The sequence below is a fragment of the Telopea speciosissima genome, chromosome 1 (genome assembly GCF_018873765.1).
Source record: "Telopea speciosissima isolate NSW1024214 ecotype Mountain lineage chromosome 1, Tspe_v1, whole genome shotgun sequence".
Taxonomy (NCBI): domain Eukaryota; kingdom Viridiplantae; phylum Streptophyta; class Magnoliopsida; order Proteales; family Proteaceae; genus Telopea; species Telopea speciosissima.
Window position 1 is genome coordinate 70,437,528 of NC_057916.1, and position 25,664 is coordinate 70,463,191.

At 40.2% G+C, this 25,664-nt stretch overlaps 1 protein-coding gene across 1 annotated transcript in view; it reads left to right on the forward strand.

Annotated features, from left to right (window-relative positions):
• Window positions 1-1,279: 1,279 nt before the first annotated feature.
• The window catches only part of LOC122650508, a 29,125-nt gene continuing 4,740 nt past the window's right edge, over window positions 1,280-25,664 (forward strand). Inside the window, exons 1-3 of the mRNA XM_043843919.1 lie at window positions 1,280-1,430; window positions 16,887-17,239; window positions 18,356-18,451. Of these exons, the coding sequence (XP_043699854.1) occupies window positions 1,328-1,430; window positions 16,887-17,239; window positions 18,356-18,451 (552 nt within the window). The 5' untranslated portion in view covers window positions 1,280-1,327. The remainder of the gene's footprint in view (window positions 1,431-16,886; window positions 17,240-18,355; window positions 18,452-25,664) is intronic.

The following is a 25,664-nucleotide window of genomic DNA, read 5'->3' on the forward strand; positions in this document are numbered from 1 at the left end:
GAGGTCAAGGATCCATGTCGCAGACCCCATTTAGCTGAGATTTTCCTGACAGGTTGGACTATGCCTCTTTCCTTCTCTTACTATCCTTTTCTTTTTTCATCTCTCTTTTCCCATCTTTTCTTTCCTTCTTTTTTTTGTTGGGTTAAATCTATGTTTTCCATATTTTGTTTTGTTTGGATCCATGTAGCCGACCCCATTAAGTTGGGATAAGGCTGAGTTTTTTGTTGTTGTTGTTATTCAACGTATTTGAAAACTATCCAAGGTAAGTACCCTGAGGTTGTGTCGTTCGGATAGAAATCTGGAGAAAAGAGACACTAAATATGAAAAAGATATACCTAAATTTTTTTTTGATTTGCATGGGGGAGAGAGAGAAAAGAGCCGTAGTGGTCTCTTTACTTCTCTCTGCCATGCTGTGGCTTCTCAAAGTGATCATCACAAGCTGGTATACATTGTTTTCAGAGCTGGTGTTGTCATGTTAATTACTGTAGAGAGAGAAAAGAGGGGAGTGGCAAAGCAATGAGATTGGAAGAAAAGAGAGAGAGATAGGAACCAGTGACCTAAAGCCAATAATCGCCAGTAAGAGGTTATGTTCTATAAATGAGAGGAAGAGAGATGTCATAGCTGGAGCTTTGTTGTCTGAAGTGTAGATGAAGAGTAGGAAGTAGATTTCAGGAGAAACCTATAATTCTGGGCTCAATTTCTTCAATTAGTAGACAACAAGAGGGGAGGAAAATCTAGATTGTTGGGGGCACGATCTTCAACATGAAAACAAATCTCTTTGTGTGCTACCCCTAAATTTCTTGTTAAAAGGTTTCTTTTCCTTCAATTTTTTATGGACCCCTCCAAATTTTCCATTTAGAAGTTTCTTTTCCTTTAATCTCTTTCCAGCTGAACATGGCCTTAGGTGGTAGAAAGAAGGGTTTCTTGATTTAGAACTTGGGCAGGAGCTGTTTTTCAATTGATTAGCAATTATAGCTCACTTAATTTCTTAAGCTAGAAATAATTTTGAATCTAGACTTCTTAATACTTAAAATTTGCTTTTTGGGAAGTCGGACTTCCTTGATTAGCACAGTTTAATTACTCATATTGTTTGTCTTTTTTTTTTTCCTTCTTCAAGTTCCTTGTTGTGCATGTCTGTGGTGTATTGGTTAACGCAGTTCAATTATTCTTATTGTTGCTCTTATTGTTTTATTATCATTATTATTGTTTATCTTTTTCTTTTCTTCAAACTTGTTAATTGTGCATGTATCTAGTGTAATCATTCGTAGTTGGAGAAGTCAAAGAACACATGCCATGACATGGATATTTATGTTTGATTGTGGTACAGATGAAATTTAGTCGCTTTCTGTCAAGAACAGCTGATGGTGACTTATTGCGGCTCTTCCACCAGCCCTGGGTAGTAAGAACTTTCTCTACAAACATCACGTCTGGTTTGTCCTCTTACAGACATCTTTGCTTAATTTTTGATCCACTAGTTAGAGTTTGCATGTAGAAATTAAAAGAGGAATTATAAATATGTGAGGGGTCTACTCTTCATTTGTCTCTCTTGGTCTCTTGCATGTTTTCTGATTGCTCGTCCCTCGTGAGTTGACCTTTTGATGCAGCACCATGTACCCACACCTGAAGGAAGAAGAAGAAGAAGAAGAAGCAGCCCTGAAATTAGGGCTTAGTTTGGAGCCATAGCGTAGGTTTACATTTATTAGGTTCTATATTTAGTTTTATTTCAGCTATTTGTAAACTTAAATTGAACCGGTTCAAACCATGGTTCAATTTAAGTGATTTAATTAAATGTCTTTTGTTTTAAGTTATTAGGGTATGACCTTTTATCTACCCCTAAAAAGCACCAACCTCTCCTAGTGAGTAGCGGGCAAGCAGTGGAGCTTTTAGTGGTGGTAAACCCTCCCCATGAAATGAAGCTTCCCCAACCTTTCTCGAATCAGCTGTTGACTGGTTGGTCTCTTTCCCTTGCCTCATCGAGTGAATAGTAGCCGGTCGATGTTCTGATGAAATGCGATAATGCTCGATCTTCGCCTCCTCTCGATTGCGTTCACTCTAGAGAATAGGGTGGCCCAACAATGAATCTATTTTCACCAACTCGACCAAGATCTCGGTTTTCCCCAGGGTCGAGTTCTGAGTTTTAGTACCATGCATCAAACTGAACAAGAACATGAATAGGTGGGGAACAATCAATATTGTAAATAGATGGTGGAGCAACAGGAAGAGAATGGTAGGATGTATAATATTCTAAAAAAAAAGTAACATCAGCACTGACAAAATGCCGATGAGTAACGTGATCTTAGCACTTGTATCCTTTTTAAGTTCTAGAATAACCAAGGAAAATACATTTAACTGCCTGGGGAGATAATTTATCAATGTGAGGTTGTATAACCTGTACAAAACACATACAACCTAAGACCTGTGGCATGATAGGAAACAAGAGAGAATGAGGATATATAATAGAAAAGGGAGATTGGTTATCTAGAATCAAGGAGGGCATCATGTTGATTTAAAAACAAGTAGTCTGGTCAGCATCGCACCAAAACTTGTTAGGAACATGCATATGAATCATAAGTGATCGAGCAATTTCCAAAAAGTGTCTATTTTTACGATCTACTACCCCATTTTGTTACGGGGTATACAGACAACTTGTTTGATGAATCATACCATTAGTAAAACAAAAATACAAAATTTCCCGCTGAGTATATTCAAGCGCATTGTCGAAACGAACAATTTTAATGGAAACATCAAAATGAGTTTTTATTTCTTGATAAAAAAGTTTTAAAGACAAGAAGAAACTCGGAACGATCTTTTAATAAATAAACCTAAGTTAATAGTGAATGATCATCCACAAAGGTAACAAAATAAGAACATCCTAAACGGTTATTGACACAAAAGGACCTCAAATATCAAAATGAATTAAAAGAAAATAAAGACAAACTCCTAGACACACTATAGAGAAGGAAACGACTACTGATGATGTTTTCCAAGTTCACAAGCTTCACATTCAAAACGAGAGTCGGATTTGCAACTTAGAACCCTCAACTACTGAAGCTTGGATAACGATAAATGCCCCCAGGTGAAGATGCCATTGAAGAGGAGAGGGTCCACTAGTAGATGTAGCAGCGACAACCGATGGTCCTATGCCATCCAAATAATATAAACCAGCCTGCTCAAGATCGCCACCAATTGTCCTCTTTGTCTGAAGGTCCTGAAAACACAATAAGAAGGGTAGAAAGTAACAAAGTAGTTAAGTGACTTTGTAAGTTGACTAATAAAAGGAAGACTTAATGGTGACTGCGGAACATGAAGAACAGGTGATAGTGTCATGGAGGTGTTGGAGAGATCGTACCATGACCTGCTACATGAGTGGAGGATTCATCAGCTAGAATAACTGGAGACAAATTTTGAACTGGTGATATGTAGGAGAATAAGTTTGACGTACCATTTATATGAGATGATGCACCAGAGTCAATAATCCATGGAGTGGTGGTAAGGAAGGCTGAGTTACCTATGTGAGTTAAAGTAGCTGTGGAGATGGAGGTAGATGACTCAAGTTGTTGTAGTCGCATTAATATCTGATTATAATTGTCGCGAGGCACAAAATAGCGGAAGATGCCCTAGATGCAGATGTAAGTGTGGCATCACCAGAAGTTACCCTCTCACTAGAACCATCGGTCATAGTTGTGTTGACTAATTCATTTGCCCAATTTGGTCGACCATGTTTAGCCCAACAAGTTTCAACAATATGATTGGGCTTGCCACAAAAGGTGCACTGACAAGAAGACCCATCTGTTTGCTGCCCACCTATACATGACCACGGCCTCTCCATTGGCCATACTCTACCAGAAAAGGAACCTTGTCCCTGGTAAGGTTCTAAATCTTGGGTTTCGACCAGTCAGAAACTGAGATATGGTCGAAACTAGTCGAAATCTGGTACTCTTTCCCGGCCAACTCGAGACTGTGATTTTGAGGCCTAGAAATGGTGTTTTAGGTTGTTTTTTTTGTATACAGCCTATTTTTGACATTCTAAACACAGTGCATGAACTATTTTCAAAAAAAAAAAACCTCAACATGGTACTTGTGGTTATTGACCCAAGTGTACTATTGTACGCTGAAAGATACTCTAAATCTGGTATTATAAATACTTAGTCCACATAAAGTTAAGTACAAGAACATTGAATAATACATGTTATCCAAATAAACCATTAAGGTGCTCAACAGTCAACACTTGCTCAATTCCGTGCGGAGTTTCTTGGTGGGTCCAATCCACGAGCTATGTAAAAAAAAGGCCGTACCCAGTGCACAAGGCTCCAGTGTTTAGCAGGGTTTGGGGAGGGTCAAATGTACGCAACGTTACCCTTGTTTCCAAAGAGGCTGTTACCAATCCACGAGCTGTGTACCATTGAATATTTCAAAGTCGTTCCTCTGAATGTACCACATATGTATGCCATTACATGCTTTGGGCCCAATTGTTCTGATAGTCCATAACTGCCCATCTATAAGCCCCATCATCAACTTGTATAAGATATCCCAACCTAGGGAAGGGCTCACCGTGACGTAAGAAGTTGGAGCCGACACACATGGTTGGGATGGATACCCGAAGAGACTGTCGACAAAGGATGACACAACACCTGACCCATCCCCATTGAGAAGAGAGGTCCACACACTGGATTAAGAGAGTTGATGTAGGTTGTGTATGCCCCAAACGAACCAAATGTGTGAAGAAATCCACACTTTTTAGCCAAACTTCCACTTCATGTGTAAAAACCACCGAGATCTCTTATGTTTCATTTATAAGTGCCAATTTGGGTTGGTTCAACTGGTTTTGACCAATTTCGATTGAAACCAGTCGAAACCAGTTGAAACCAACCGAGATATGGTATTTTTTAAACTCCCACCTTAACTTGTCTTGGTTTCTTGCGAAACCGAGATATCTCGGTAGTTTCAGTTGGTTTTGACCAAGTTCTTTTTCCATGGTCCCCAACCAGCAACAAATGCCGATCCTTCACGAGAAGTAGGGGAGGGATGAACCTTGGGTGAAGTAACCTTACACTGAAGATGAGGAAATGTTTTCATTTAATGAAAGGTACTTTTTCATCTGCAAGGAGTTGACTTTCAACAGATTAATAGTCAGAGTGGAGACCAGCCAGAATTTTTTTGCAACATGGAACTGAGCTCGTTGCAGTTTCAATTGTTCCAGATCAGTAGTAAGAGGTTGATGGATCTGGAGTTATTCAATAATACCCTTATAGCTGCTGAAATACTCATTTAACGACTTATCCCCTTGCTTGAAATTGAACATCTTCTGATTTAGTTCATAGGTTTGGGATATATTCTTCTCTTGAGAGAGGCTTTCCTTCAAATCATCCAACCCCCTTTGCAGTAGTATGGAACATAATGTTGGCGGCAATAGCAGGGTCCATACTATTCTACAACCAAATTTTGAGTGTGGAATTTTCATGCATCTATTCTTCATAGTCTGCAACAGCAGTAAGGTCTTTAGAATCAGCAGAGGGATGTTCAATGGTAAGATATTTCATCTTTCCTTTAGCATGAATGTAGACTTGAACAGCACACTCCATTAAGTTTAATGCTAATCTGAATATGAACATTGTCAACTGCAACTTTCGGATCAGCCATCATACACACAGGTAAGATAGGAATCAGGGGTAGCGTATAAGTTACTGTTGAGTTATGTTACCCGACATTATAAGGGTAGTTTTTGGTATTTTTCTCCTTTTATTTCCCTATAGCTATCATGGTCGGCTATACAGGGTTATTGCTGTAATTTCAGTTCTTTTATGAAAGTTATAAATATAAGGGCTGAATAATCACATCGATTATTCTAGCCATTCCCTAAATTCTGTTTTGTTAACATGGCATCAGAGCCAAATAATCTTTGATCTAGGTTTTCAAAACCCACCACCCTCCCTTCGTCTCTTCTTCTTCTTTCTTCTTTTTTGGTTCTCCTTCTCCCATCAGGGCAGCACTAATGAGGTGATCATTATGATCTAGCTGCTGCCCCCCAACCTACCTCCCTTTTATGTCTTTATTTCAGATCTATAGGTGCTGAGTTCTTGTCTGCGATTTGGAGATTTCCTCTTTTTCTTTGAAGATCAGGCCTCTACAACTATTTCGGCTGCTTCTTCTCTTGTGGAATCTTCCTCAGCTTTTGTTCTCAGCCTCTATCCCCTTCATCAGATTGTTTGAAGACCCCTCCCCCTTATCGATCTCTCTTCTCAGGGTTTTTTTCAAAACCCTGACACTAATCAATCTAGGGGTTGGGCTGCTGGTTGCTTCTGCATCTGTTTGGCATACCTGCTGCCTCCATTCGACATCATTCCCAGCCTTCATATCTGGGATTTTTTGCTCCAATTCAGCCATCTTCTCTTGGGGTCGAATTCTCCCCAAATCGATTCCAGGATTTTTTGAAGTTCTTTGGCTGATTACTGCTTCATTGAAGACCTTGGTTGCCTGCTGCAATGACTGGATTTGATTCTTCTTCAGCCTCTTCTGGCCTTGATGGACAGCCCCGGACTGATTTTCTTCCCCTTGCTGCACCGATTAAGCTTGATGGCTCCAACTACTTGAAGTGGTCTCGGTTTACCTATTTGACAATAGCTGGCCGTGGCCTTACTGGCCATATTCTCGGGACAACACCAAAACCAGAGGAAGAGGGTTCTTAGCTCAACAAGTGGTTATCTAATGATGCAATGGTGATGTCCTACTTGATTCATTCTATGCAAGCGGATATCTCCGACAATTTTCTCCTTCTGGACACAGCCTATACTATATGGAATGGTGCCAAAGAAAGCTAATGCGACTACCCAACAGGAGCTCTTTGTCTCCAAATACTATGTTGCCCTCAAAAACTTGTGGCAGCAATTGGATCACTACTACGAATATCAGCCCTCTACTGCTACTGATTTGGTTGCCTATCGCAAACACGTTGACAAAGTATGTGTCTATGATTTTTTGGCTGGATAACATATGGAGTTTGACCCTATTCGGGTGCAAGTGCTTGGCCAATCTCCTTTTCCCACACTAGAGCAAGCATTTGCCTCGGTTCATAATGAGGAATCTCGTCGGGCTGCTATGCTGTATTCCTCTCCTGTTGATCGCTCTGCCTTGCAAGCTACTTCTAGTGCTCCTATTACCACTACTGATGGTGGTACTGCTGTCCCTAAAGGACCTGTCAAGTGTGAACACTGCAACAAGCTCTATAATACTAAGGCTCAATGCTGGAAGCTCCATGGGAAGCCTGCTGATTTTGAGGAAAAGAAAGGCCGTGGGAAACTTAAACCCAAGGCTCATATGGCTGATTCTCCTATCACTGCTGTTGCTGCCCCTTCATCTGACATTGGGCTTACTCAGGATGAGCTCCTAGCTTTCCGTCGTATGCTCCAGGCCTCTTCCGTTGCCCCTACTACGGCATCTGCACCTGCTGCCCATCCTGGTTCTCACTTTGCCTCAGGTATTCCAGTCCGTAGTCTATGTGCATTGGCTGTATCCAGTCCTTGGATTATTGATTCCGGTGCCACTGACCACATGACTGGCTCCTCCCATGTGTTTCACCTTTATTCTCCATCTTCTGGCAAAGATAGTGTTTGAGTGGCTAATGGTTCCCTTTCTCCTATTAATGGAAAGGGTTCCATACGCTGCTCACCTACCCTTTCCTTAAAATCTGTTTTGCATGTTCTATCCTTTTCTACCAACCTTCTCTCTATTAGTAGCCTTACTAGAGATCTGAACTGCAAACTAATATTTTTCCCTTCTCATTGTATCATACAGGATTTGGAGACGGGGCGCACGATTGGGGCTAGTAAGATGCAAGGTGGTCTCTACTTACTTGACACGGGTTAGCCTTCTACTTTGCATTCGGCTTCCTCTACAGCTCATCATTTACAGTCCACCTCATCACCTGACCTTCATCTCTGGCACTGTCGGCTTGGTCATCCATCCCTTTGTACTTTAGCTATTTTGTTTCCCTACTTGATCAAGCATTGTAATAGGAATGAGTTTTTATGTGGGGCTTGTGTTTTGGCCAAACAGACTCGTTCCAGTTATTCTTCATTAAATAAAAGAAGCGAGTCTCCTTTTGCTTTGGTTCATTCTGATGTGTGGGGCCCTGTCCGTTATACTTCCATTTCTGGTTATAGATGGTTTGTCTCCTTTATAGATTGTTATACTCGTGCCACCTGGGTATACATGATGAGCCATAAAAGTGAGAACTTCCGTTGTTTTCAGTTATTCCATCGTATGGTTTAGACCCAATTCAATGCCACCTTGCGCATTTTACGCAGTGATAATGGTAGATAATACATAGAGGGTCAGTTCCAACTTTATTTGGCTGATCATGGTATTGTCCATCAGACCAGCTGTGTTGACACACCTGCCCAGAGTGGGGTTGCTGAGAGGAAAAATCGACATCTCCTTGAGGTAGCCCGGGCCATTATGTTTGCACGGCAGGTTCTTTCCCAATACTGGAGTTATGCCATTCTTACCGCTGCTTATCTCATCAACTGTATGCCTACCCGTGTCCTTGATGGTCGTTCCCCCGTTGACCTCCTCCAAGGTTCCTCCTCTTTTGTAGTTCCCCCCAAAGTTTTTGGTTGTGTCTGCTATGTTCGCAATCATCTTCCTTATAGGAAATTTGATCCACGGAGCATTCGGTGTATTTTTCTGGGCTACTCTGCGATTAAGAAAGGATACAAGTGTTATCATCCACCTTCTCGATGTACTTTTGTCTCCATGGATGTTGTCTTCCATGAGTCCTTTTCGTATTATTCCCAGACACCTCTTCAGGGGGAGTAGGATCAGGGATTTGAGATGTGTCTGCAATTCTTCCGGGTCCTATTCAGGGGGAGCCTTCTGTAACTTCAGCTCCTACAGTGGTTCCCCATTAGGGGGGAGCGTAGACCAGTCAGTCAAATCCCTGTTGATAAAGTGTATACCCGGGAGCGCTCAGGACAAGTTGAGACTACCGCCACCACCATACCACCTTTACAATCGTCTGCACTTGATCCAAATTCAGACCCTGCTACATCATCTGGTAAGGATCCTTCTCTTGACTTACGTATCGCTGTTCGTAAAGGCGTTAGGTCATGCACCCAACATCCCATCTCCAATGTTGTTTCCTATGATGTTTTATCTCCTTCCTATCGTGCATTTGTTTCTTTTCTTTCCTCTGTTTCTATTCCTCAGAAATGGCAGGAGGCGATTGCAGAACCAAAGTGGAAAGCAGCCATGATGGAAGAAATGATGGCCTTACTTAAAAATGAGACATGGGAGCTAGTTGTTCTTCCTCCAAGTAAGAAACCAGTCGGGTGCAAATGGGTATTTGTTGTCAAGCAGAAGTCAGATGGAACAGTGGATAGATATAAAGCAAGGCTTGTGACCAAAGGCTTCACTTAGACTTATGGGATCGACTACCAGGAGACATTTGCCCCTGTTGCGAAGTTGAACACTGTCCGGGTTTTACTGTCTTGTGCTATCAACCTTGGCTGGGACTTACAATAATTGGATGTCAAAAATGCATTCCTTCATGGAGAGTTGGAAGAGGAGGTTTATATGGAAGTTCCATTTTTCCTCTGACAAGACCCATGGGAAAGTCTGTAGGCTCAAAAGGGCATTATATGGCTTGAAGCAATCTCCACGGGCATGGTTTGGTAGGTTTCATAAAGCCATGGTCTCCTGTGGATGCAAACAAAGTAATGCTGGTCACACTATGTTCATCAAGCGAAAGGGAGAAAATGTCACTCTTCTTATAGTTTATGTTGATGACATAGTTGTGATTGGTAATGATGCAGATGAAGTTTCTCACCTGAAGACTTTCTTGGGACGAGAATTTGACATAAAAGATGATAGCTAAGATATTTTCTTGGGATTGAAGTTGCCCGTTCTCCCAAAGGCATCTTTCTCTCCCAAAGAAAGTATGTTCTAGAGTTACTATCAGGGACTGGTTTGCTTGGTTGTCATCCTTGTGACACTCCTTTGGAAGCTACTACTCGTCTGCAAGAGAAGGATGATGAACCTGTTGATAAGGGCAGATATCAACGATTGGTGGGAAAACTGATTTATCTCTCCCACACCAGACCAGATATTGTCGTTGCTGTGAGCCTAGTAAGCCAGTTCATGCATGATCCTTATTCCACTCACATGACTGCTGTTCTTCGTAATCTCCATTACTTGAAATCAGCCCCAGGAAAAGGGATCCTTTTGTCTCCTCATGATCATCTTCGCATTGAGGCTTACACAGATGCTGACTGGGGTGGTAATCCTGACAGGAAATCTGCCTTAGGTTATTGTACTTTTGTTGGAGGAAATCTGGTCACATGGCGGAGTAAAAAACAAAATGTTGTGGCAAGATCTAGTGCTGAAGCTGAATTCCGTGCTATGACCCAGGGCATATGTGAGTTATTGTGGCTTCAGAATTTACTCCTAGATATCCGTGGTTCTGTTTATCTTCCAATGATGTTGTACTGTGACAACAAAGCAGCTATTAGCATTGCCCACATTCCAGTGCAGCATGACCGTACCAAACATGTGGAGATTGACAGACACTTCATCAAGGAGAAGTTAGAAAGTGGGCAGATTTGTATCCCTTTTGTGAAGTCTGGAGATCAACTGGCTGATGTCTTCACCAAAGGGTTGAGTGGGAAGTTGTTTCATCCTAGTCTAAGTCAAGTTGGGCATGTGTGATATCTATGCCCCAACTTGAGGGGGAGTGTTGAGTTATGTTACCCGACATTATAAGGGTAGGTTTTGGTATTTTTCTCCTTTTATTTCCCTATAGCTATCATGGTCGGCTATACAGGGTTATTGCTGTAATTTCAGTTTTTTTATGAAAGTTATAAATATAAGGGCTGAATAATCACATCGATTATTCTAGGCTTTCTAGCCATTCCCAAAATTCTGTTTTGTTAACAGTTACTAAACAAGGGTAGTAGACTCTGATCAGCTACTCAGTCAAGTTCAACACAGTAGTCGATATAGACAGCAACAATGACATGCAAAACAGAATTGGAAACACCCAGATTTGGGTGATTTTATATAACCACAAATCAGGAGGTCAGATTGACATGAAAATAAGGTCAAAGGATCTTGTAGTCCAGAGCAATATTGCCCTAAAATATTGGGCAGATCAGCTAGTTGGATTCCACAGAATTTCAGAAACAAAGGTTCTGGTTTCTTCCTCTAAAAAACAAATTATTTCCACCCAAAGGGAGAAAATAAATACCACCAACTCAGGGGCTTTGATTTACCCTGTACCTGGATCGAGTGTACATTTATGATGTAAAGATATGCTGCCAAAGTATTATAGAGATCATGGTTGGATGAAGCATAATTGAAAAATTGAACTTTCTTCAAATACAGCTGCCAGAATAGACTCTGATAGCCTTTAGATGCAGTAAACTTGATCTGGGGAAGAGAAAAAATTCATAAACCAGCAGGTAATGTAGTGGAAAGCCCTAGTTTTTTTTCATAGTATCATCAACTAGGGCTGTAAATGACTTGTAGGCAGCATAGGTTCCTGCAACCATACAGATGAACCAAAATCAACTTCAAACCAGAATCGTATTGAAGAACAATCACTGATTATGGTAGCTCTGATACCATGTTATGATAAAAACTTGGTAACCAGAAGCAACCTAAACCAGAGAAGAGAGGAAGAATTCCCAGACCATGATAGATTGAGATTGAATGTCTATCGTGGGCTGCAGTCTTTTATTTATAAAAAGCAAACTGAGTTACAACTCTACAAATAGTTAGAAACTACAAAACAGGAAATAAAGAAAAGGGAGAAAAGACTATATGTCAGAATAGGGACTCCCCCTATCGTGATCACACCTAAGACTACCAGGCCGCGAGCAATATACCACAGGGTTGATGACATAAGTACCCCTGCAGTATGTAAAAACTTTAGCAAAGATCCTTATTAGGGTTCTATCCTAAGCATTTTAGGTCATATTTTGTTAACAGATTCAGAATTAGAGTAAGGCTTGGATGGTCTAAGGTAGACCCCAAGCAATGTATTTATAAAAAGAGTTTAAATTACAAGGACATATTTGCCCCTAACATAGCTGACATGGCTGTACATATAATAGAAAGAAGAAAATGTCCAGAATACCCCCACGGTATTTTGGCCCATACAATCCAACACTCCCCCTCAAGTTGGTACATATATGTCATGCATGCCCAACTTGACTAAAATAGGATGAAACACTTTGCCACTCGATCCCTTAGTGAATACATCGGCCAACTGATCAGCAGACTTCACAAAGGGAACACAAGTGAGTCTGGCTTCAAGCTTCTCCTTGATGAAATGTCGATCAACCTCCACATGCTTAGTACGATCATGCTGGACAGGGTTATGAGCAATGCTAATGACAGCTTTATTATCACAATATAGCATCATTGGAAGATGGACAACAACACCAATATCCTGCAACAATCCTCTAAGCCACAAAAGTTCACAGATTCCTTGTGCCATCGCACGGAACTCTGCTTCAGTACTGGACATTGCCACAACATTCTGCTTCTTGCTACGCCATGTGACAAGGTTTCCACCCACAAAAGAACAATAGCCAGAAATGGACTTCCTGTCAGTAGAGCTAGCCCAATCGGTATCAGTATAAGCTTTAACCCTTAGATGACCATTGGGAGATAAAAGTATTCCTTTTCCTGGAGCAGACTTCAAATATCGCAATATGCGAAAGACTGCCTCCATATGAGAGTAATAAGGATCATGCATAAATTGGCTTACCAAACTTACAACAATGGCTATGTTTGGTCATGTATGAGAGGGGTAGATCAGTTTGCCCACTAATCGCTAATAACGACCTTTGTCAACAGGTCACCTTCTTTCTCCTTAAGTCGTGTAGTAGTTTCCATGGGAGTATCTGAAGGATGACACCCTAACAGCCTAGTCTCAGATAATAGATCTAAGATATATTTTCGTTGAGAAAGAAAGATGCCTTTTGAAGACTGGGCAACCTCTATCCCTAGAAAATATTTTAGAGTTCCCAGATCCTTTATTTCAAACTCACGGCTAAGGAAGAGCTTCAATTTGTTGATCTCATCACCATCATTTCCGGTCACTACAATGTCATCAACATAGACTATGAGGATAGTGACCTTATCACCAACTTGTTTGATGAACAAGGTATGATCAACATTTCTTTGCTTGTATCCTACAGAAACCATAGCCTTGTGAAACCTGCCGAACCAAGCTCTAAGTGACTGCTTCGACTCATAGAGAGCACGCTTCAATTTACACACCTTGCCCTTGGTAGTATTACCCGAAAAACCTGGAGGAATGTCCATATATACCTCTTCCTCCAGTTCTGCATGGAGGAAGGCATTCTTCACATCCAACTGCTGAAGATCCCATCCAAGATTCACAGCACAGGATAACAACATTCTTATAGTGTTGAGCTTTGTTAATAGTGGGAAGGTCTTCTGGTAGTCTACTCCATATGTCTGAGTAAAGCCCTTTGCAACCAGACGTGCCTTGTATCGATACACTGTTCCATTTGCCTTTTGTTTGACCACAAACACCCATTTACCTCCTACTGGTTTTTTCCTTGGAGGAAGAGCCTCAAGATCCCACACATTATTTTTTTTCAATGCTCTCATTTCTTCCAACATTGTTGCCTTCCACTTTCCATTTATAGATGCTTCCTACCAATTTTTAGGAATAGAAACAGAAGAAAGAGAGGATACAAATGCACAAAAAGAAGGAGAAAGAGAGCTATAAGAAACAAAATGAGATATGGGATGCTGAGTGCAAGTCTTAGTACCTTTGCGATGAGCAATAGGTAGGTCGGAAGAGGAAGGCTTACTAGGAGAAGAAGGATCTGGATCCTGAGTCGGCAACTTGATAGGTATTGGTGCTACAATGGATTGGAGCTGTCCTTTGCTGGAACATCTCTTTTTATAAGTGAGAATGTTGGAATCGTCAATGGCCTTCTGAAATTTACTAATGGTTCTCTGTACTGGAGTCAACTCCCCTTGAATAGGAACATCACCTCCATTTGTTTCCATGATCTCCCCCTGTAAAGGATTCCCTTCGGGTGAAAGGGCAGCAGCCATAGGAGGCTGGACAACAGCCATAAGAGGTTGGTCATCAGTCAGAGGAGGCTGGTCATCAATCAGAGGAGGTTGGGCAGCAACCATTGGAGATAAAAAAAAGTGTTGGGGGGGGGGACCTCAGGAGAAGGAACCACATCTTCATTAGAACTCTCCCTGAAGAGGAGGGGAAGAATAATAAGAAAGGTTTTCATGAAAAATGACATCCATACTGATCATAGTATGACGGGAAGGAGGATGGTAAGACTTATAACCTTTTTGGGTAGGAGAGCAACCAAAAAATATACACCGTAACCCATAGGGTTCAAGTTTGCCAGGAGATTTGATGTCCCTAGCATAACATACACAGCCAAACACCTTGGGAGTTACCACAAAGGAGGAATTCCCAAGTAAAACATCGGTTGGACTACGGGAATCAAGAACTCAGGAAGGCAACCGATTAATGAGATAAGCTGCAGTTAGGACAGCATCACCCCAATATTGGGATGGAACATGCCGAGCAAATATCAATGCTCTTGCCACTTCCAACAAGTGGCGGTTCTTTCTTTCAGCCACACCATTTTGGGCTAGGGTATCGACACAACTAGTCTAGTGTATAATCCCATGATCAACAAAGTATTTTTGAAATTGAGATTCTTTATACTCAGTTCCATTGTCACTTCTCAAAATTTTGAGAGTAGCTTGGAACTGAGTTTGGATCATTTTATGAAAATGCTGAAAACATGCAAAAACCTGATTTTGTGTGTGCATAAGATATACCCATGTGTTTCTAGAATGACAGTTAATAAAGGAGACAAACCAACAGTAGTCAGAAAGAGAAGTTTTACGACTAGGTCCCCAAGCATCAGAATGCACCAAATGAAAACAAGAAGAACTCTTTTTATTTGATAGAGAATATGTTGAACGTGTCTGTTTGGCCAGAACACAAGCCTCACAAAAAAAATCCTCCTTATTACATTTGGTGACCAAAGTAGGAAAAAAATGTGCTAAAATTCCTAATGGAGGGTGACCTAATCTCGAGCCATTGGTAAAGTTCAGAAGAGACCAAGGAGTTCTGATATAGCGGAGAAGGTAATGTTGGTGGAGAGAGATGACCATCATCAAGCAGGTACAGTCCACCGTGCACTTTACCCAATCCAATCGTCTTCCCAGATGCCGGATCCTAAAAAACACAATGGGAAGGAAAAAAAGTGACTTTGTAGTTAAGATCACGAGTAATACTACTAATGGAAAGAAGGTTAGTAGTAAAATTAGGAATGTGCAAAACAGAAGACAAAGGAAAGGAGGAAGTGTAGTTGATGATTCCTTTTCCAGATGTGGATGAAAGGGAACTATTAGCCACTTTGACCTTGTCTTTCCCAAAAGTGGGAGAATATCGATGGAATAGGCTAGAGGAACCGGTCATGTGATCTGTAGCCCCAGAATCTATGATCCAAGGATGGGAAGCTACAGAAGCACAATGACCACCAAATGGAATACCTGACTGGGCAAAGTTTGAATCTGAAGGAGTAGAAGAGTTGGCAGTAGTAAGAAGGAATCTGTACATTATAATCAATGATTGGTTGGAAAATGCTATCTTCCATATGGGGCCTACATGGGGCCCACATGGTCAGAATATGAGAAAGAAATGTCAGTGTGGGTCACACTGTTTATTATGTGAGGAGGGTATAAAGGAATTTGTACAAGGATAGTGTAGCAATCTTTTTCCCTACTATTAAATAGTAAAATATGGATTTACTAGAAACAACAAATTCTTAGTAACCAAAACTAGCAGAAATTATTTGCAGAAGTAGTAGATAAATATAAAGTATAAAACCATGAGTAAGTGATTTTGGAGCATTGTCTTCAAAGGATTTCAGCTTTGATTTTCAAAAAATCCTTTGTTTTGATTTTCTTCTGGTTATGAGCTTTTATTTTCAGTATATTTGATTGTAATGGGAGTATGTAAAGCCCAAGTATTCAGTCCACTCGGGAGGAGGGGGGTGAGGAATTTTATTTTTATAATAGTAGTTTTGATTGGTGTGGCCCAGCTGTTTGCTTAGTTAGATTTACTTTTGTTAGGTTTACTAATAAGAGTTTGTTTAGGTAACTCAAAGGTATACTTATGTAGTTGGTTTAGGAACTCTGAAGTTTACAATTTTGGTTGATTAACTTGGTTGTATGGAATCATGGAGAAGGGAATTTCCCTCTCTTCTCATCTTCTTCTCTGATTTTCTTTATTATTATTATTTTTTTGGTACTCATCAATCAATTCAGTTTTCTGGGTTATCAGTGCATTGTTTACCTTCAGGTTTGGAAATCTGATATATTTTTTGTTTTTACTCCCATTACTTGCAGGTTTTTTAAATCCCCCTGCACCAACCCAACAGATCCATAAAAATAAAAGCATTGCAAAATTAACTGTAGACATAGTTGAAAATTTCTCTCATGTTTGCTATGCAAAGACGATCCAAAAAATAAACCAACTACTAGGTCCTTTTATGGTTTGGTTCCCTCAACTATTAGCTTGCACATGCATTTACATATGCATTGAGGTTCTAGTTGTTCATTAATAATTTTGGTTGCTGATAACCTTCTTTTCTATTTGATCTTTAGTTATTTAAAATTACTAGGATCACATGAATTTCTAAACTTCTTTTTTGAATGTTGCATGCGTTTAGAGTTTTCCTCTTTCAAATTACGATGTTTATTATTATTACAGTCGTTGGTTCCTTATGGTATAACCTTATCTAGAGATTATTTAATTGCTGCTGCTTCTTTTTTTTTTTAAACCTGTACTTTTGATCTTTATACAGGTACAGAAAACAATGACAGCATAAGTAACAATTCCTTTGAGTCCGCTGATGATTTTGAGCGACGGATATTTGGTGGCTTTTCAGAAAGTGGTCCAAATACTGATTCATTTTATCAAAAGCTTGATAGACTTGAGAAAGCCCGTGGAAGATCTGGTTCTAGGCTGAATGCTGGCAATGGTTCCCAACTATTGGATGGTCTGGATGAGAGTTTCAATACATTGTCTGATGGGATGGATGGAAAGCTGAAGAAAGCTGCAACCTATTTTGAGTATGATCCTGAGGAGATAAGTAAAGAGGACTATTCATTCAGACCAGATGTGACCTTTCGATCTGGGACGACATATACCACAAAGGTATGAAAATAACCTAGAAACTTGGTAGTTAGAGCAGCCGAGCCCCTGCTTTTAGCCATACAGGATGATGTGTACCCCACAATAGTTAGTATGACAACATGCCCTCTTGTTTTACAGTTTCAAATTTTATATTGTTGAGGCATGAGATTTTGCCACTAGAATAATATTTCCTATAATTCTTATTGTGAATGTGCAACTATGGCTCTTCCTCGCCCCACCCAACAGTTTAAAGGTTTAAAGTGTCGACCCATATGATACGATACAGATCGATACGTATCCGTATCGGTCTACCGGTACTGATACGTCTCCTTTTTTTTTTAAAATGAACGGTCTCGAATTGTATCGAAATGTATCGACTGATACGGGCCGATACGATATGACACGACACGATTGATACGTATTGATACCATCGATACGTTCAGTAAAGGGTTCTATGGGTGGTTTAATACATATCGATACGTATCGGCCGATACGGCTCGATACATACCGATATGTATCAGCCGATACGGCTCGATACATTACCGATACGTACCGATTTCATCTATATATTCCATTAAAAAACCATTTTCACTCACAGACTCGATACAACTCCTAATCTAACGAAAAAATGAAAGAAAACTCTCAACCAAGAGTCTAAAATCTTGCATTTAATCTTGGTTTTTCATACTTTTAAACTAAAAAACGAATCAAGGAGTGCTACAACATCATCCTTTGCATCATCCAATACTTCATGGCTATAGACGATTACAGCATGTAAGAAACCTCATCTTTTATAATAATTTCAATTTAATGCACTTGTTTGGGTATAAATTATTCACCATTTTAGTGTTTATGACGGACACTTATTATATATTGCTTATTTATATTATTTTTTGTTCCAAAAGTGTATTTCCATGTGTATCTTGATCATTTCTATGTGTATCTGTATTGTTCGATATGTATCTCTGAAACGATACAATACGATACAATACGATATGATACGTCTCTTAAAATCACCCGACCGATACTTTAAACCTTGCAACACCCAATTTTTTTTCTCATGTATGTGCACTGTACCTTGTGAAATATGTTGTATTTCTTATTCTTCCCATGCACTTGCTGTTTAATTGTGTGCAGGATCTAGATCTTACAAAGCCAGGTGTACGTAAACCCTTTAAAAGACATGAGTTTGAAGTAACAACTGCGGAAGTTCTCAGAAAAGCAGATTTTCGGGTGAGCATCATCCAGTTTACCTCGATTAGATATATTTCTTAGTAATTTGCTAACGAATGTGCCAGTAACTTTGTGCATTACCAGAAATCTGGAGGGTTGCTCATAATTATCACACATTTGCATCTGTCTGTCTTTGTCAAAGTGATAAAGTTTACTTTACTAGTGTTATACACGTAAAGAGAGTTAAGTCATCCTTAATGAAACATTCCTCTTTGCTCTATTTCTCGAGTAATTGATTGACCTGAACTAGTTCAATTGTTGGCTTAACATATGGGGCATATATAGCCTGGTATGAGGCCTGCTTGATACTCCATATGTTAAGCCAACAATTGAATTAGTTCAAAGTGAAAGAATGAAACTGTTTCAATATTGTATGGATATTCGCATCACTATATGGCGCAAAGATCAGGTCCAAGGGGAGCACAAATTTTATTGAGTATTTAATTATAGTCATAAGTGATAATTGTGTGTCCTTTTAGAGTTTAAGGAAGCCAATTTTTTTTGGGGATAAATACCATATTTTATTAATGGAAGTCAACTTTCTATTTGCATAAAATACGTCAGTGTTAAGTTCACTAGAAAGTTTCTCTTTTGAAGTCTTCTCTTTTTTAATTAATAAATAAAAACTTTGTTGAAGAATGATCAAAGATATATTTACAGGAAGAGGGAGCCTAACTCCCCCCCTCCCCATACCAAAAAACAAAGGGAAATGTACAAAGACACAGAAGATAGAATGCTACTATGATATTAAAGAGTTTCTATTTTAGTTGCAAGAGGCTTATATATAATTCTGTTCTTTCATACAATTGAAATGTTTGACGTAAAAAAAAATTGGTGTGTTTAAGGTGTGTGAGAGTGCAGACCTGCAATCGTGACCAGTAGAGAAGAAGAGGGGAGAAGATGGAGAAGGAGAAGAGAAGAGAAAGATGGAGACGAGAGATCGATAGAGAGAGCCAGGAAAACTCCCTCACGATTCTAATTAATTGAATCGTGAGGGAAACAATATTACTTATATTGACTAAAACACATTACAAGAGTAAATACCTAAACTACCCTTAATATAGAAAATAAACTAGAAACATAAATAAGACAGAAATCAAACCAAACACCCCCCAGACTACTAAATCTAATCGACATCCTTAACACTCCCCCTCAAGCTGGAGCGTAGACATCACCAAGAACCAGCTTGGAACAACCATCTAAGAACTGAGGTCGAAACAAGGCCTTCGTAAACATATCTCCAAGCTGAAACAGTGAACGAACAAAAGGAGTGACAATGAGCTTGTTCTAAACAGCATCTCGAACAAAATGACAATCAATTTCAATGTATTTGGTCTGTTCATGAAAGACAGGGTTGTTGGCAATGTAAATAGCAGCTTGGTTATCACAGTACATCTCCATGGGTTGATCACTGGAATAACCAAGCTCAATAAGGAATGAACGAATCCACATCAACTCTGCAGCAGTATGAGCCATGGCTCTGTATTCAGCCTCAGCACTGGAACGAGCTATAGTCGTCTGTTTCTTGCTCTTCCAAGTGATCAAATTTCCTCTAAAGAAAGTACAATTACCTGTGGTCGATCTTCTATCGCCATCAGAACCAGCCCAATCCGCATCAAAGAACCCAACCACGTTGGTATGACCATGGCGACAATACACTAATCCCTTACCAGGAGCACTTTTGAGGTATCTTAGAATGCGACAGGCAGCATCCCAATGTACTTGCTTAGGGTTCTGCATGAACTGACTAACAATCCCTACAACAAATGAGATATCAGGATGAGTAACTGTGAGATAAATAATTTTACCAACCAAACGTCGATACTGATGTATGTCACCAAACTCTTTGTCATCAGAAGCACCAAACTTGATGTGGGGATCCATAGGAGTATCAATAGGTTTACAACCTAACATCCCTGTCTCATCAAGTAAATCAAGGACATACTTTCTCTGGGATAGGCTAAGACCTCGAGAGCAGCGAACAACCTCAATGCCAAGAAAGTACCTGAGGCAACCTAAGTCTTTGATCTGGAAATTATCATGTAAATAAGTCTTCACCTGTGCAATTCCAGAAGCATCATTACCAGTAACAATGATGTCATCGACATATACTGCAAGAATGACCACGTTAGACCCCTGACGCCTAACAAAAATAGAGTAATCAGAATAGCACTGAGAAAACCCATACCAGCCACAGCATTGCTGAATTTATCAAACCATGCACGGGGAGACTGTTTCAGTCCATAAATTGCCTTATAAAGGCGACAAACTTGGACACTATCCTCCCCCTGAGCAACATACCCAGGAGGTTGCTCCATATATACCTCCTCCTGGAGATCACCATACAACTGATACAAGAAGGCGTTCTTCACATTCATATGAAATAGAGGCCAATCACAATTGACAGCCAAGGAAAGTATAATACGAACAGAATTCAAACGAGCAACAGGAGAGAAGGTCTCAAAATAATCGACCCCATAGGTCTGTGTAAACCCTTTTGCAACCAAATGGGCCTTGAGCCGTTCCACAGTTCCATCTGGATTGTACTTAACTGTATACACCCAACGACACTTGACAAGATCCTTACCAGGTGGTAGATCCACTAATGACCAAGTCTTACGAGAGATCAAGGCATCCATCTCCACATCCGTAGCATGTTTCCACCCCGGGTGAGACAAGGCGAGGGTATAAGAAGTGGGAACAAAGGTAAAGTGTAATGTAGTAGCAAAAGCACGATAAGAAGTTGGGAGATGATCAACAGAAACATAATTTGCTAATGGGTAAAGTGAACTATTTTGAGTACAAGTACAAGTACCTTTGCGCAAAGCAATAGGACGGCCATCAGCATCTAAAGGAGGATCCGCAGGCAAGGACTCAGCTGGTGGCGCTAGAGAGGCAGCAACAACATTTTGAGGCGGCACAGGCGGCGGCTGCTGTTGGGCCCGGTAGTGATAGACCCGCAGAGGATTGGCAACCAACGGAAGAGGAGGAACAGTAGTAACAACTAGACCAACAACACCAGTATCAACAGGGAGATCAATATCACTGGGAGAACCAGGAAAATAAGAAGTATTGGTGAGAAATAGGATCAAAACATCGATACCCCTTCTGGGTACGAGAATAACCAAGAAACAGACACTTGATAGCCCTAGGAGACAATTTATCAAGGCCAGGGCGAAGAATATGAACAAAACATTGGCAACCAAAAACACGAGGAGGAAGAGAGAAAGTAGCCCGCTCCGGAAAAACAACATTAAAAGGAATTTGATCATGAAGAACCGAGGAAGGCATGCGATTAATCAAGAAACAAGCAGTCAATACTGCATCAGCCCAATAGAGTTTAGGAACATTCATATGAAACATTAATGATCTAGTAATGTCTAACAAATGGCAGTTTTTGCGCTCCGCTACACCATTTTGTTGTGGTGTATAAGAGCAACTAGTTTGATGAAGAATGCCATTGTCAGAACAAAAGGAAAAGATCTCATGTTGAACCAGTTCCAGAGCATTATCAGTACGTAAAATTTTCAAATGAACACCAAATTGAATACGAATTTCATTATAAAATTGTTTGAAAACAAAAACAAACTCAAATCTATCATTCAAGAGGTACAACCATGTCATTCGAGAATGATCATCAATAAAACTGACAAAATAACGAAAACCCAATTGACTCTTGACCCTACATGGACCCCAAATATCAGAATGGACTAACTGAAATAAAAAAGCACTCCTAGACTCTGGACTCAAAGGAAAAACAGTACGATGATGCTTGCCAAGCTCACAAGCTTCACACTCAATACGGAGAGAGATTTGCAGCTAGGAACCAGATGTTGCAGCTTAAATAAGGAAGGGTGTCCTAGTCGATAGTGCCAATGTAATGGAGAAACATCAGAATAAGTAGCAACAACCGCTGTTGGAGAAGTTGCCAAATCAAAATAATAGAAACCATCCTTCTCATACCCGCCACCAATCGTCGTCCTCGTTGCGAGATCCTGGAATACACAATGAGATAGATGAAAGGTTATAGAGCAATTTAAAGATTTAGTTAACTGACTAACAGACAAAAGATTAAGAGGCAGCCTAGGTACATGAAGAACATTAGTCAAGGAAAGATTAGATGATAAGGGGATATCCCCATGACCAGTAATAGGAAAAAAAGATCCATCGGCAATGGAAATCCGAGATGTAGTAGACTGAGTAAAAGAGGAAAATAAATTAGGCTTACCAGTCATATGAGAAGAAGCACCGGAGTCAATGACCCATGGAGAGGATGAAGAGGTGAAACATGTAGTAGTACCTGAATGGGTGAGAGTAGCTGTAGGAGTAGAAGATGATGATGCCTCCAGTTGTTGAACTCGTTGTAACAGTTGAGAAACCAGGTCACTAGAAGTACTACCACCATCAGTAGGAGACCCATGATTAGTGTTAGAAGGATGCACAAAGTCAGCTGCTCCATCAGAGACTGCGGCATTGGCAAACTGCTCACGACCCCACTGTGGTTTGCCATGTTTCAGCCAACATTTTTCAATAGTGTGGTTAGGACGACCACAATGAGAACACCATCGAGAACCACCATCACTAGAAGAGGTACCAGCAAGGTTCAAACCAGCCCCTCGACCACCAGAAACAGCCCCACGACCACGACCACCTCGAGAAGAGGTACCACCACCACGACTATGCCCTCTAGTAGAAGTAAAAAGGGCAGAATTATCCTTAGAGACAGCAGCTGCATCAGATTTGACCGTGGAAGGAGAAACAACCCTTTGTATGCGATAGTAAGCCTCATTCATAGACGGGATCTTCTCACTAATCAATAATTGGCTTTTGACTGACTGAAGATCAGAATCTAACCCAGAAAGGAACTTAGCAACTAGAAATTCAGAACGTTGAGCCTTAATCACAGCAGCATCAGTAGATATAGGCTGGTACACATTGAGTTCCTCCCACATGCCCTTCAAAGAGCTGTAGTATTCGCCAAGCGATTTTCCCTCTTGCTTGAAGGAGAAAAACTTTTCATACAAATCATAAATCCGTGAAAGATTAGTGTCTTGAGAATAGCTCTCCTTGAGTTCTTCCCAAACACCCTTGGCAGTTTTATGAAACATCACGTTTGAGGCTATGGAGGGCTCCATGCTATTCCAAAGCCAGTAAAGGAGGGTTGCATTCTCAGCCTTTCTGTTGGTCGAACCGTGGGTCAGAGAGAGGGAATAAAATAATGGAATAGCTTGTATTAATGATAGAAATGCCCCTTTAGGGGAAGTTACAAATAATAGAAGCTAGGCGATGTGGGACTAAAACCCACATAGTCGACATAAGCTAATAACACTTAATAACGTAAAAATACCCCCACGGTATTCTGGAGTACATTATTCTAACACTCCCCCTCAAGTTGGATTATACAAATATTAAAGAAGGAAGATCCAGCTTGGACTAAAGAAAAAACTCTCTCCATAACAATGCTAACACTCCCCCTCAAGTTGGCGCATACAAGGTACTAATGCCCAACTTGAATAAAATGAGAAAAAATAAGTTGTAGCAGAATCCAGCTTCAAGATGAATGCAGCTCCCAAATAAACCTTCAAGAACTTTTAAAAAAAGACCTTCAAACTTGGACAGCCATGATCAGCAAACCAGGACTGGAATGTCTTCCAAAAAAGGCAGCTTTCAACGATCTTCAATAGCTATCCAGTGATGAATCTTAGATTGTCATAATGGCATAAAATCTTGAAGTTAAATAACTAGAGCAGCAAGCAACGAAAACAAACTGAATCAGGCAACGGAAAAAATACTATATCAACCCAACTGAAAGTTCTCAAATAGGCAACGACCAAATATCTTCAATACTCTTCAATACTTCAATCTCCCCCTTACGACAAACTCAACCTAATAACAAAGTAAATACCCATTGGCAATGGTGAAAACTCTGATCTTCTATGTTTTGCACCAAGTGTTTCCTGCAAGTTCTGCTTCTACAATGTCTGTAGGTGTACTGTACATAATTCCCCCCTCACATGTAGTACACGTGGACATAACAGAGATGATGTAAGGTTTAAGGGCAAAAATGTAATTTTTCAGAATTTTCCAAAGGTGCTATGGGTAAGTAAAAAGGAAGGAATGGCAAAATTGTAATTTACCAAAAGTTTCCAAAGGTGTTATGGGTAAATACCAAAGGTATGGAATATGAAGGGAATTAGAATTATTGAAAGGGAACGGTGTTGGAAAAAAGGATGGCATGGCTGTAATTTGGTGGGATCCACTTTTAAATACAATCCAAGCCAAAGGGCAAACTGGTAATAAACCATAATTTTCAAGGGTCAATTGGGTAGTCAAATAGGGGAATGCATTAAAAGATAATGGCAGTTCCGTAAATAACCAGAATTTTGTAAGGGGCCCTTGGTAAATAAAAAAGTAATGGATCAAAGAAACATTGCAAATAACATAAAGTTGAATAAGGGATGGCATTCTGGTAAATATGGTGAACAGGTTAGGATTCCTTTGGAAAAAAAACAAAGAGGGCCATAGGGTGTAGGAGTAAATAACTTCAAAAAATAAGGGTAAAGTTGGAAACTCAAATAAGGTAATGATGGCACATGATGACATGAAATTTTAGAGAATGGCTTAAGTGAAATAAAGAGAGAAAGGAGGGGTAATAATTAAAGGTAGGGTAATAGCATTAAATACTAACAACAAAGAAGCCATTCGTAAAAAGATACTTCACTAAAACAAATAGCGAGAGTAGGGGCAAACTTGGTAAATAGGAAATAAAATAAAGTGGAAACCGTGGAACCTGAAAAATAAGGTTTAACCGAGAAGGTGTTAGAGACCTTCACGGTACCAACTAGGGGAACCTTCACCTTCAATTGCGGAAAGAGCACCTGGGGCGCAAAACCAGAACCAAGACAATGGTGGAGATAGAATATCACCAGCTTGAAGTCGTATCTTCCTTCGAAAGACACGAAGAAATACTTCAACAAGTCTTTTCTTGTAAACGAGAAACAAGAAAGAAACCACAACCCTCTCCTTCTTCGATCAGCAAATCGACAACCTCTCCGGCCGAGAAATCCGCAAACGATAGCATCAGTCGATTGCACTGATCGAAGAAAAAATTAAGAGAAAACCCGCAAGGATAGATCATAATCAGTGGAAGCGGCGAAGAAATTCTGGGAACCCAAGTATTCAGCTCTCCAGGATTTGCAGCAGTATATGAATC